This window comes from Schistocerca serialis, chromosome 5 (genome assembly GCF_023864345.2).
Source record: "Schistocerca serialis cubense isolate TAMUIC-IGC-003099 chromosome 5, iqSchSeri2.2, whole genome shotgun sequence".
Classification (NCBI taxonomy): Eukaryota; Metazoa; Arthropoda; class Insecta; order Orthoptera; family Acrididae; genus Schistocerca; species Schistocerca serialis.
Genome location: NC_064642.1, coordinates 374,311,273 through 374,326,126, shown reverse-complemented (window position 1 = coordinate 374,326,126; position 14,854 = coordinate 374,311,273). Strand labels below are relative to the sequence as shown.

Below are 14,854 nucleotides of genomic sequence, written 5' to 3'. Positions count from 1 at the left end.
TCTTGGTATTAACACTTACAGCGACTACTTTTGAAATAATAAGCAGTTTAGTTGCTTTTATGCACTCTGCCTAATTTTTATTTGACTACTCCTTAATATACTATCGTATACTTTCACCTGTGTTAGTTTTCACTATTAATTACGATGCAGTCTGTATCCAAATTTTCCGCGGGCGTCCCCCTAAGGCATTGCGCCACACCCGGCCGCTCGTGTCCTTTGGAGCTCAAACCGGCCGTGGGTAGGAGGTGGATTCCCAACGGCTTCGATGTCTCATGGCATCATCGGGACGTAAGGCAGCGTTACACGCTTCTAGGTAGCTTCGTTTAGTTCATCTGTTCGTGCACGTATCTATTGGGAGAGCTAGAAAGTGGAATCGCTTCAGATTAGGAGACTTTTTCACAGCGATAGAGACGTGCGATTTTCAATTACCGCATTGTACTACAGACAGTCTCTGTTTGTCTTTCACTCCACCATGACTTTTATTTTACATTTTTTCGTACAATCACTGCTTGTCCGCAAGTAAAGTTTAATATGTGGTGCAAATACTCAATGACGGTGATCTCCCACGAGCATCGAATGCACGTATAGTACATTGACGATAAACGTTAAGACTGTATCGTTATAGGTTTCCGGCACGCAATGAACTGTCGAAGGTCTTGGTCGCAAATTAATTTATTGACGCATTTCAGTACATCATCATCAGGCATACCTGCAGCTGTGGTAAAACAGAGACCTTACAAAAAGATACCTCAGGAAAAATGTGTGCACTGTTGACAGTAGTTTCCATCAATATCTACAATGAAGTATTAATAGGAACTACACAAAAGTGAGCCAATATGGTACTCAAAACATAATAAATGAAAAGCACCAGTTTGCTTTTGTTCCACTGGTGCTTTTCATTTAATATAATGTTGTTCTACCAGGAACCGACGGAAGATTCTGCTAATACTCAAAATATATCTATCGTGTATGAGGACCCAGGTACAAACTGACAATACGTCTAGAAACGTATGCGTGTGGAAAACAGTTACCGTCAACAAATGGCGTTAGCAACCGTACAGACAGCAGCTGACTATCAAAGACCGTAACCACTACAAAGCCATACATCGCAAATATTGGTTACGAGTTATATAAAATTGAAAGCCATGAAGAAACCATGAAGACATAACACTTCAAAAACGCGAATTACGTAATTCACAGATTTAAAAATAAATAAATATAACAAAATATATGGGCTTAATGCGGGTTTTTAACTGTTAAAATTAAAAAACACACAGAGGATTTACTAACTGAAATGTAAATTAAGACAAGGTACTCTGTATGTATAGCTGATTGTAAATTTTAAATAGTTATATTATCAATTTACTGCCTGTCACTTCATGTTTTAACGTATGATATGTTACATATATATTTGATTTCCTTTTCCTATTGTGTATCCATGTACCAATCAATTCCTATGTTGTACTTTTTTATGTGACTATGTAATATTCCACGCCTATATTGTTATAAAACTATTTTATAAGGTTTCCGCATTTATACAGTGTTTAAAAACGAATATACGGGTTTTAATGCTTTGTAGCATTTATTACACACTGTTTATAATTAAAAATAATACATCAAATGAAAGAGCAACTCAAAGAGTTTTGTTTGTGCACCTGTGCACAAAGGGAAGAGTCTGAAACGACCAACAATGACTGAAGAACCTGTTGAAAGAGTGAGAGTCTTCCACGCGTAGTCCGAAGAAATCAGTTCGGAAGGCTAGTAGTGAATTAGACTGAAGAACCTGTTGAAAGAGTGAGAGTCTTCCACGCGTAGTCCGAAGAAATCAGTTCGGAAGGCTAGTAGTGAATTAGCAATTCCACTAACGTCTGTGTGGAAACTTTAAAGGAGACGCTTACAACCACGTCCTTATCGTTTACAGTTGTTACAAGCTCTAAAGCCTACAGACAACGGTATACGTACCAACTTTGCAAACGAAATGTTGCTGCATGACCATGAAGATTTTCTGGCCCGTGCTGTTTTCAGTGATGAATCGAATTTTACGTAAGTGGAAATGTGAACACACGCAATGTGTGCATCTGTGGGTCAGCAAATCCTCACAAGATCGTGTAGAAGCTGAACCACAATACTTTATTTGGCAATAAAAATATGCGCCGATTCACTGGCGTAACTCAGTACGCGATTGGTTAACTGACGTTGCACCCGATCGCTCGATTGGTCGCAAAGGGCCAGGTTACACAGCTTCTTCCGCATGGTCTCTGCGTACACACACGATCTGACTCCATGCGATTTTTAGCTTTGGGGCTTCATAAAGGGTCGTTTCTATGCGCCCACGCTAACAGCTGATTTACCAGATTCTATAAACAACATTATTGCCACAAATACTGCGGAGACACTGATCAACGTATGGGAAGAACTCACGTATAGACTCGATGTGTGACGAATGGTGCTCACACTGAACACTTGTAAGAAAAACTTTTTGAGATGATCTTTCATTTGATATATTACTTATAATTGTAAGTTGAATAAATGCTACAAAGCCTTAAAACCCGTGTGCTGATTTTGAAACTCCCTGTATCTCGCGCAATTTACGTTTCGCTTAATAATTCCTCTATGTTTTATAATTTTAACAGTTAACAACTCGCATTAAGTCAGTATGTTTTGTTACGTTTATTTATATTTCAATCTGCACGTTAGATAATTCGCGTTTTTAAAGTTTTACGTCTGCATGTTTCCTCCATGGCATCCAAATTCATATAATACTGACTCAATACATTCAATGTACGCTTTGCCAGTGGTTACGTTCTTTGATAGCCAACTGCTGTCTGTATGGTTGCCAACGCAATCTGTTGATGGCAGTTGTTTTCCTAACCACCACGTTTCTCTATGTAAGGCCAGTTTGGTACCTGGCTCGACGTATATGCGAGCTATATTTTCAGTATCTATTGTGCTGAATTTTTGTGGTTTGTTTTTTTACTTCATTATAAGTATTGATGGAATCTGCTGCCCACAGTGCATAAATTTTTTCCGACACGTCTTTTTATATTGTATTTCTCTGTTTTGCCACTGCTATATCTGATGCTTATGTATCGAAACGTGTCGGTAAACTAATTTTCGACAAAGACCTTGCACAATTCATTGTGTGCCAATTGTCAATAATCGTCTGGTTCATAGATGGAAGTATTTCTCTACAAATATTTACTATTAAGACAGTCTTGATCACGATTTATTTATCAAGGTGACCGGTTTCGACCACTACTGTGGTCATCTTCAGACCTACAAGTTGTATACAAAGCTTTAATTAGAGGGCTACATACATTAAAGAAAACACATAAAGTTATAAAGCTATAAAACGAAGAATTACCATTGAGTAGGAACCTCTTTCTGATGGAGAATCACTACTGGAGAAACCAGTGCACGTCCTACTATATACACTCCTGGAAATTGAAATTAGAACACCGTGAATTCATTGTCCCAGGAAGGGGAAACTTTATTGACACATTCCTGGGGTCAGATACATCACATGATCACACTGACAGAACCACAGGCACATAGACACAGGCAACAGAGCATGCACAATGTCGGCACTAGTACAGTGTATATCCACCTTTCGCAGCAATGCAGGCTGCTATTCTCCCATGGAGACGATCGTAGAGATGCTGGATGTAGTCCTGTGGAACGGCTTGCCATGCCATTTCCACCTGGCGCCTCAGTTGGACCAGCGTTCGTGCTGGACGTGCAGACCGCGTGAGACGACGCTTCATCCAGTCCCAAACATGCTCAATGGGGGACAGATCCGGAGATCTTGCTGGCCAGGGTAGTTGACGTACACCTTCTAGAGCACGTTGGGTGGCACGGGATACATGCGGACGTGCATTGTCCTGTTGGAACAGCAAGTTCCCTTGCCGGTCTAGGAATGGTAGAACGATGGGTTCGATGACGGTTTGGATGTACCGTGCACTATTCAGTGTCCCCTCGACGATCACCAGTGGTGTACGGCCAGTGTAGGAGATCGCTCCCCACACCATGATGCCGGGTGTTGGCCCTGTGTGCCTCGGTCGTATGCAGTCCTGATTGTGGCGCTCACCTGCACGGCGCCAAACACGCATACGACCATCATTGGCACCAAGGCAGAAGCGACTCTCATCGCTGAAGACGACACGTCTCCATTCGTCCCTCCATTCACGCCTGTCGCGACACCACTGGAGGCGGGCTGCACGATGTTGGGGCGTGAGCGGAAGACGGCCTAACGGTGTGCGGGACCGTAGCCCAGCTTCATGGAGACGGTTGCGAATGGTCCTCGCCGATACCCCAGGAGCAACAGTGTCCCTAATTTGCTGGGAAGTGGCGGTACGGTCCCCTACGGCACTGCGTAGGATCCTACGGTCTTGGCGTGCATCCGTGCGTCGCTGCGGTCCGGTCCCAGGTCGACGGGCACGTGCACCTTCCACCGACCACTGGCGACAACATCGATGTACTGTGGAGACCTCACGCCCCACGTGTTGAGCAATTTGGCGGTACGTCCACCCGGCCTCCCGCATGCCCACTATACGCCCTCGCTCAAAGTCCGTCAACTGCACATACGGTTCACGTCCACGCTGTCGCGGCATGCTACCAGTGTTAAAGACTGCGATGGAGCTCCGTATGCCACGGCAAACTGGCTGACACTGACTGCGGCGGTGCACAAATGCTGCGCAGCTAGCGCCATTCGACGGCCAACACCGCGGTTCCTGGTGTGTCCGCTGTGCCGTGCGTGTGATCATTGCTTGTACAGCCCTCTCGCAGTGTCCGGAGGAAGTATGGTGGGTCTGACACACCGGTGTCAATGTGTTCTTTTTTCCATTTCCAGGAGTGTATAATGGAGGCTCCACCCACTTCTGACTGCTTGATGTCATTACTAACCAATGAGTTATAAGTCGAATTACAATTTAAAATTTCTTAGTTAAAGGAACATTATCAAGAATTAAAAATAAATAAACACTAAACTTAGCTTATTAAACAGCTATTGTCGATTAAGAAGCGTTAAAAATATTTAAATATGTAGGAAAAAGGAACTTCGGTTTGTCAGAACATGGGTTTTCCTCTCAAGGCATGTTAGTGAACCATTTGCAACCACTGGTTGCCATGGTGAAGTTGGACGCCGTTGCAAAGATGAGGCAGAAGGCTTCTTTCCACTGAAGTTGTTGTAAAGTCGATAGTCGAACTAGTGGTTGACATGGTGAGGACTAACGCCAGTGCATAGATGTGGCAGCAGGCTTCTTCCCATCGGAGTTGTTGCGAAAGTGGAATGGCGAAGACTGTCACATCAGACGATGTATTATTGAGCAGCAACATGTCTTTATTGAAACGATTTTCAATGAGAGAGCAACCCATGTACTGCCAAACCGAAGTTCCTTTTTCCTACATATTTAAATAGTTTTAACGCTTCTTAATTGACAATAGCTGTTTAATAAGCTAAGTTTAGTGTGTATTTAGTTTTAATTCTGACAATGTTCTTTTAACTGAGAAATTTTAAATTGTAGTTCGACTTATAACTCATTGGTTAGTAATGACATCATGCAGTCAGAAGTGGGTGGAGCCTCCATTATATATAGTAAGACGTGCACTGGTTTCTCCAGTAGTGATTCTCCCACAGAAAGAGGTTCCTACTCAATGGTAATTCTTCGTTTTATAGTTTTATAACTTTATGTATTTTCTTTAATGTATGCAGCCATCTAATTAAAGCTTTGTATACAACTTGTAGGTCTGAAGATGACCACAGTAGTGGTAGAAACCGGTCACCTTGATAAATAAATCGTGATCAAGACTGTTTTAATAGTAAATATTTGTAAGACATTGCTCACTGCCTTTCCCGTAATGTATTCAAAAGTAATTTCTCTATAAGTGAAGAAAATTGTGGGTTTCACAAGAAAGCATTTTGTACCTGTATTATATCTCATTTTGTATCGTGTAGATGCTCATTTCTCGTCTCTGCTTTGTCTTTCAATAAATGCCTTCCCATTTGCACCCGCCAGGGTAGCAGAGAGCACTAAGTCGCTGCTTCCTGGACTCGGCTAGGCGCGTCGGCCCTGGATCGAATCCGCCCGGCGGATTAACGACGAGGGGTGGTGTGCCGACCAGCTTGGATGTGGTTTTTAGGCGGTTTTCCACGTCCCACTAGGTGAATGCCGGGCTGGTCCCCACGTTCCGCCTCAGTTACACGGCTCGCAGACACCTGAACAAATTCGCACCATTCTATGGATTACACTAGATTCAGACATTTGGGATGCATTAATTCCTTCCTTGGGGAGTTCGAGGTGGCGACAGGCAGGGCATCTGGCGACCCCTTAAAAATAACATGTCCCATCCGATTAACCAGCAGACCCCGCGAGTCGGGATTAATGCTTGGAAAGACAGAAATGACTTCCCGTTTGCACCAGATAAACTCTTTGTATCCGACTCTATATCTTTGTTTAGCAACAGCAAAATATCGCAATTGTATTTTGCCCGATTAATGTGTGTAGTGACCGCTGTGCACGGTTCGCAGGTTCTCGACACCGTGGGCCTGAAGAATTCAGACATAGGCAAGGCGCGCCAGTTTCTGGAGGATGAGTCAATCTACAAGAGGCGGTCCAGGGCCGCTGCTGCAGAGGAGGAGGAAGACACGGGCAGCAGGACTCTCGCAAAGTGGTACGTCCTTTCTTCTTCTCTGTTTTCCCACGCATTTAAGCCGTCATCGTATTTTGTGAAGATCCTACCATCCAGACGCGCTACTCATAGCTTTCTGACAGTGGTATCTAGAGTAAACAGTTACTCATCATGCGGAGCTCGATGATAAGTTTTCTTTACACATAGCAGTGACAACACGGAACATGGAAGATAAAAGGCTGTACTGGTCTTCCACATCAGAACTGTACATCGAGATTCGGATCATACCGGGTAGATATGTATTTCGAAAATGCAGCTAACCATTAAAATTTTCCTAGGGACGCCAAGTATTAGACATACCACAAATCACGTTTTAAGACGTAACATTTTCATTGGAACAATAGCAGAAGGAGCTATTGAAGGAAGGAATCTCCGGGAGAGACCAAGGAAGTCATACATGTTGCAGATTGCGAGCGACGTAGGGTATGCTACATACGCGGAAATGAAAGGCAAATGCGTGGAATGACGTAGTGCTGTCATCTCATCTAATTTACAGTCAGTTAAAAGACAAATACACTACTGGCCATTAAAATTGCTACACCAAGAAGAAATGCAGATGATAAATGGGTATTCATTGGACAAATATATTATACTAGAACTGACATGTGATTACATTATCACGCAATTTGGAGGCATAGATCCTGAGAAATTAGTACCTAGAACAACCACCTCTGGCCGTAATAACGGTCTTGATACGCTTGGGCATTGAGTGAAACAGAGCTTGGATGGTGTGTACAGGTACAGCTGCCTATGCAGCTTCAACAATATGCCACAGTTCATCAAGAGTAGTGACTGGCGTATTGTGACGAGCCAGTTGCTCGGCCATGATTGACCAGACGTTTTCAATTGGTGAGAGATCTGGAGAATGTGCTGGCCAGGGCAGCAGTCGGAAATTTTCTGTATCCAGAAAGGCCCGTACAGGACCTGCAACATGCGGTCGTGCATTATCCTGCTGAAATGTAGGGTTTCACAGGTATCGAATGAAGGGTAGAGCCACGGGTCGCAACACATCTGAAATGTAACTCCACTGTTCAAAGTGCCGTCAGTGCGAATAAGAGGTGACCGAAACGTGTAACCAATGGCACCCCATAGCATCACGCTGGGTGATACGCCAGTATGACCATGACGAATACACACTTCCAATGTACGTTCACCGCGATGTCGCCAAACACGGATGCGACCATCATGATGCTGTAAACAGAACCTGGATTCATCCGAAAATATGACGTTTTGCCATTCGTGCACCTAGGTTCGTCGTTGAGTACACCATCGCAGGCGCTCCTGTCTGTGATGCAGCGTCAGGTGTAACCGCATCCATGGTCTCCGAGCTCATAGTCCATGCTGCTGCAAACGTCATCGAACTGTTCGTGCATGTGGTTGTTGTCTTGCAAACTTCCCGATCTGTTGACTCAGAGATCGAGACGTGTTGCACGATCCGTTACAGCCATGCGGATGAGATGCCTGTCATCTGGACTGCTAGTGATACGAGGCCGTTGGGATCCAGCACGGTGTTCCGTATTACCTTCCTGAACCCACCGATTCCATATTCTGCTAATAGTTATTGGATCTCGACCAACACGAGCAGCAATGTCGTGATACGATAAACCGCAATCGCGATAGGCTACAACCCGACCTTTATCAAAGTCGGAAACGTGATGGTACGCATTTCTCCTCCTTGCACGAGGCATCACAACAACGTTTCACCAGGCAACGCCTGTCAACTGCTGTTTGTGTATGAGAAATCGGTTGGAAACTTTCCTCATGTCAGCACGTTGTAGGTGTCGGCACCGGCGCCAACCTTGTGTGAATGCTCTGAAAATCTAAAATTTGCATATCACAGCAGCTTCTTCCTGTCGGTTAAATTTCGCGTCTGTAGCACGTCATCTTCGTGGTGTAGCAATTTTAATGGCCAGTAGTGTAAAAGAGAAACAGATAGATGGCTGTTTTTTTTTATGCCACTGTCCACCCCTGGTAGCTGAGTGGCCAGCCCGACGGAATATCATACCTAACGGCCCGGGTTCGATTCCCAGCCGGGTCGCAGATTTTCTCCGCTCAGAGACTGGATGTTCTGTTATCCTTATCATCATCCTTTCATCCCTATCGACACGCAAGTCGCCGAAGTGTTGTCAGTACGAAAGACTTGAACCAGCGAACGGTCTACCCGACGGGAGGCGCTAGCCTTACAGCATTTCCGTTGTATGCCACTCACCTCAAAACTGTCATTTTTAATAGTTGATGAACTCAATCATTTTAAATGTTTTTTGTTTTTTGTACTTTTTCAGGATATCTTCTCCAATAGCCACTTCTTTTAATACAGAAACATGTACCTAACAGCGTCCTTTCCGTCTTCAAATTTTCGCAGCGCTGGGTATCTTACATTTCTTACAGAATATATATTTAAAGTTTCTTTCTAGGATTTCTTGTCTGTTCTGTAATTACTAAACTGTACGCTAAATCGGATCTTGAAATACTGCAACTGTTGATAGTCTCTTAAGCTCGTACACTAAATTCTTCAATAAAAGCAACTTATTGCAGATAGGATGTGGGTTCGTTCAGACATGTACTGAAGAACATCGCTTGAACGTAGTATTACTAGTAAGCAGAGGCAGCAACAACAATGTCTGACTTCCTTTCTGGGTCCACGAAACATTTGACTGAAACTTTATCCAGCTCACCGCCACGCGACTGTCTCTCTGCGTCAACATGACTGTCTTTCTTTGCTCAAAGAATATCATATTCTCATGGCTTAAAAAAAAGAGAGATAGAGTACGTGGATTTCGTCAGACATTTAACGAATTCATCTGTGTATTTCTCTGTGAAAAGTTGACCGTTCGCTCTTTGATAATTTTTAATAGATGTGAAAATTCTTCAAAATATGAGTTCGTTACTTATTTAGCAACACATTTGTCATAAATATGTATGCGCTATTTACTTCTTAGTTTGCGCCTGCTTGAGCGTTCGTCTTCCTGAAATGTACTCCTGCACGTGATCACCACTCAGGTTACGCACAGTAGGCACCATCACATCTACATCTCTTCTGGAATGATTTCACCATCCTGGTAGTTTGCCAGTGCGTGATACGCCCTCAGACTTTTTTCGTCACTGTTGCCACCGCTCCCTCTCACACTCACGTCAAAACAGCTGTTCGCCTTTGTTACGTAGCCGCTTGGTTCTCTTTTGCCAAGACGGGCAACAAGCGTGCGACGTTTCAGTAAAGCAGCTGCACGTGCGCTCAGAGTTCGTGATAGTTGATAGCCTATGTCACTATCGTGAGATCCCGGTGCTTATTCCTTGACAAAAGCTCTTTGGCAGTTTGATTCAGTACGTTACTCTTCTCTGGGAAGTAATGGAAACATATTAGTTGCTAACTATTTGACTCTAGCATATTTGTGAACTATAGACCAGTAACTTGTTTTTTTGAGCGTCTATTTCTTTTTTACTCTCATTATGCAACTAGCTCTAGGTTGGAACTATCACTCTGCATAATTGTAGCTGACACCAGTAGTGTTATCTGCATCCAAGTTATCAGTTTAGCGCGCTGTTACCTTGCTGTCACTGAAAATCAGGACTACTGCTAAAATAAATTGAACGACGTGACGTACAGTATGTCACCAGTATATATTCTGCATGCATAAATACTAGCGATATTTGTAAAGCAACGCGGAAGCATGCAAGCGATATGAATCTTATAGGATGTTTAAAGTTCGATTTTATATGTAAAATAGTTGGAATTATAGACAGGCAGTTTGTTCGCAGGAAAATGGTGTTCCATACATGATCTCGAAGGCATTTATGTAAAGAAATGTAGAGCCGTATTTGTGTCATTTATTCTTCTATGTCAGCTTATAACGTTCCACCAGAGGTATTCTCGTTAATGTCAAAGAGCACTATCTAGATTCACAGTATTAGAGCAGACCGACTATCGCGCTTCTGGGACGTTTTTTGTCTTACTTCTAACTTAAATTGTCTGGAGTACTCACGCGCGTACCAAATATGGGATTTGAAGATAACGATGTAAGTTGTGAACCGAAAAGTGGGCAACGAAATGTCGTGTTGGCTAGACCCTTCGCCCGTAAGGCAGTGACAATGCTTAGAGAATTATCTCTAGTGTCTGTCTGACGCTACAACACTGCCACATCTATGTAAGTGTCTGTTCCCTACTATTAGCTGTATACGGGGACGATTTGGCGGACAAGGAAGACAGAAATTTGCGGTTGTTTGCTGATGATGCGGTGGTGTACGGTAAGGTCTGAAGACCTTACCTCATACGAACCAAATTTGTAGTTGTGCACTCAGTCCACGCAGAGATACCAGTGTATCAAAAGGAGCTGTACTATAGCGAAGTTCTTGGAAGTCGATCAAAGAAAACACCGGATTCCATGCTTTGACCGGACTGATACTGCTACCTCTATTGATTAACTCCTTCGCAAATGAGTTCCTACTGCTTCCTTCAGTACCAGTCCCAGAATAATGAAGTCGACGCCAGATTTTCGACGTTGTCGTACATCATAGAGTGGCCAATGATGACACAGTGCTCGGTCAGAGATGATTTATTTGGCTTTAAGAGACGGGTGTGCCTTCAGTGCTCTGGGCTGTACGTGTCATACGTTGGATCTATGAAATGTCACACTTGCAGGGGAGCTAGTTTACCCCCTTGCTCAGCATCAAGTCATCCTTGCCGTTGCGCAAAAGTGCTGCTGTGTCCGTGAGAGAGGATGCTCTATTTTTGACAATAGACTTCCCACGTATGAACGGAAAGTCAGGGAGTTAAATCTCTCTACTTCATTATCCTTATTTCTCAAGCCCACATTAGGTTTTATCCATAGCATTTCGTTATATACTTTGGACAGTATAAAGTTACAGTGACCATTCGCTCTCCACCAAAGACAACAGCACTTCTGGGTTTCGTCAAGGCTGACTGAATGTTTCGCAAAGCGCCTGAAATGCAATTGGTCAGGGAATGTGTCGTGAAAACATGAAGACGTACAGTTTTAATTTTGCGTCTTTGATGTCTTGAAAAGTTAACGTATTTCTATTCAGTGTTGGTGAAAATAAACTTCTCTTCTTCTGTGGCTCTACAGTTCATTGTGAACCTTGGCCTCTTCAGTTATTAACGCGTGAGATTTTCATCCCATACAGCCCATTTTCTGCAAGTCCACCATGACTCCATCTACTGATCCGGTTCTAGGTCAAGAGAGTCCTCTTTGAGCCTCTTTTTACCTTTTTCCACATCTCTCATCATTGCCACGCGCACTGTCATTCTTAGTCTGACTTAATTAGATAGTTAGGTACTTGTTGTATTGCTTATTTGAACGGTTCTTTAACCCAAATGATGTGTAATGTGTCAGTTTACAGGACATATATGCACGTTAGTGTTAACATTAACAAACATACTATTTTTCTAGTGCTATTCACCCAATTATACATAAAACTTTTTTCCCTAGGGGCTACCAGTTTTTAAATACATATACGACTATGGAATACAGGGAGTTGTCCAGGAGAAACAACTTCAGTTTTAAAATTTGCTTTCCTACCTGTAAGTCACTTTATGTGTTTGGGGAAATGATCAAAGATTTTTGTTGCTGTATATTTAACTCCTTTCTGAGCCACTGACAGCTTTAGCAATGAGTAACGAAGACCATTTTTCTTCTAGTGTTGTAGTTATGTACCTCACTATTCTTAAATTGTGATTTCGCTACGGTTATGATAAGTGGATCTTTATACACAAGTGTACAGCTGATAATTGTACTTCCTCCTCCATCATCCTTTACATAGGTTGAGTTATCGATTGCTCGAACTTCTTTTCTCTCAAAAGCATCTATCATTCCAATATCTTTTGATGTTAATGACCAAGTTTCCGAGACAAACATAACAACTGGTCTTATAAGTGTTTTATAAATCGTTAATTTGATGATACGAGTTCTTGACGGAAAAACTTTTAATGAAAAATACGCAATGCATGTGTCATTTGAGTGGGTGACTGTCGATGTTTAAACTGATCAACATTCTCGAAAGTATAATCATCCATTGTTATTGGTGGTGGAAAGTTCGGCTTGCATGCTTTCCCAGCAGCCGTATATTTTGTTTTCTGTTGGTTGATATTCAGTTCCATATTCCTACTAACTGGCTCAAGTGTGACGAATGTCTGCCTCATTGCCTTCCTAGTTCTTACGACTAAAGCTATGCCGTTGTCATAAGCTAGTATCTGTAATGATTTACAAAAGCTCTTTCTCATTTTTTCACATATCTTTCAGTGCAACCGAACGCTGGGTAAAATTTCATCATAGTAATAAACAAACATTTATTGAAAATACATCTGGAATGAACTGAAAGTATTACAGAAATCGCCTGCAAATGGACGCCGCCAATGCTCAGCTGAACGCTATGTTGGTTTCAATATAACGACGCCATGCACAGTCTTTATCAATCGTGATCTAAGCTATGACATCATCAGTGAATGAATTGTCTTGACGTTTGTTTAACACCTGCTCGACTGTGATATTTCAAAAAATCGTTCCCAACACTGAGCCCTGCGGGTATCCTTTCCCCGCCGACAGAGAGCAGCCGGAGCAGTAGTGCGACCCGTGTTGCAGGTCGAAGCTGACTGACCTGGAGTCAGTGCGGGAGAACACGGAGTCGGCGGCGGCGAGCCGCGCGCGGCAGTCGCGGGCGCGCCTGGCCGACCTGGAGAACGAGATGGAGGCGCTGGAGAACCGCGCGGCGGCGCGCGAGCGGCGCTCGGCCAACGTGCGCGCGCTGCTTCAGGAGACGGCCGACGTCGGCCTCTCCTCCGACGCCGCCGAGTCCAGCTCCAGCTCAACCACGGTGCGCGCCAGCGCCCTGCGCGTCAAGAAGGTGTCCGCCTCCGCCGAGAAGAAGACTGTCACCTTCTAAGGCGGCGCCAGCGACTGCGGTACTGGCAAGTCACACATTTTAGAGGAAAGACATCACGCTCAGGCCGGGACAGAGGGAAACTGGGAGGTTACTACCGGAAACGTGAGGGTGCAGTTATGGTACGTCCAGTCTTTTTCACACCACGCACCAAAACAATCAGCACTCTTCCTAAACCCCAAGCACTTCTCAGAAACACAGTCCCAGTCGCTGTGTTTCGCTCTTCCAATGTTGAAATAATTTTCTTCCTCCCTTTTTCGTTGTTCCATTAGCTACTTACAACGACACAAAAAAAAAAAAAATGTTTGTAAACCATCCATCATCTCATGCAGTTTACTGCACATCATCTATAGCCTCCGAATTCCTGCAATGCACTATTCTTCTCCACCAGATCACAGCTCCAACATTTACACTGAGTTGTGAATTACTAAGTCGCTTTCAATGAGAAAAATTACACAACAATCACACCTTTACAGTGGATAGATGACGAAATGAGATTATGAATGTAGAGATGTGTATTGTCATTCCGGCATGTGGAGATGATTATAACGATAATCATCATGATAATTACGAGGTGGCTCGTTCTGAGAATTCTATTATGAGGAAGTAATTTATTGGACTCATAACTAATACAGAAATGTTACTCCATTCTTATGGCTACGTATTTGTCTTCTGAGCGTCACTATCTCATCTGTTCCACACATTCAGAAAATAGTACACTTTCGTAATTGTTAGGCTGCCATTATTCTCTTTGCTAGACTTTTTATGTAATTAGACCGTGTTGAGCTCTGTAATTCATAATATTATGTAATGAAATGTTTTCCTTCTTTTGTAAGGTGGATCAGTGTAATACTTTTTGTCTAATTACTGTATACTTAAATACGTTCTTTTAAAATACATATGAAAAATGTCTGAACTCTATTCACTCCCTGCAAAAGTACGTTCCTTATCACTGTTTCGCAGGTTCCAAACGCTTTATTATACTTAATATGTTTTTTCCATGGACATCAGTGGTGGTACAGACTGTAACCGGTGTAAGTGTGGATAGTTTTGCTTGTCGTGCCTTAATATGTACTCACATCAGTGTGATATTTGTTTTGTCTCTGCGGTGAACAGTCATCCCACAAATACGTCTCAAAAATTATGACCTGATGTTTTCTGCATGGTCGTAACTGCATTACTAAGTGTACCATCCCTGTGAATATACGCTAACTGTATTGCATCCACACTTTCTCACTTCAGCACCTGATCTGTTCAACAGGGCGAAAAAAAGCAT

General features: G+C 43.1%; 1 protein-coding gene across 1 annotated transcript in view; it reads left to right on the top strand.

Annotated features, from left to right (window-relative positions):
• The window catches only part of LOC126482331 (uncharacterized), a 65,810-nt gene extending 51,320 nt beyond the window's left edge, over positions 1 to 14,490 (top strand). The window contains exons 4-5 of the mRNA XM_050106391.1: positions 6,527 to 6,669; positions 13,281 to 14,490. Of these exons, the coding sequence (XP_049962348.1) occupies positions 6,527 to 6,669; positions 13,281 to 13,581 (444 nt within the window). The 3' untranslated portion in view covers positions 13,582 to 14,490. The remainder of the gene's footprint in view (positions 1 to 6,526; positions 6,670 to 13,280) is intronic.
• The last annotated feature ends 364 nt before the right edge of the window (positions 14,491 to 14,854 follow it).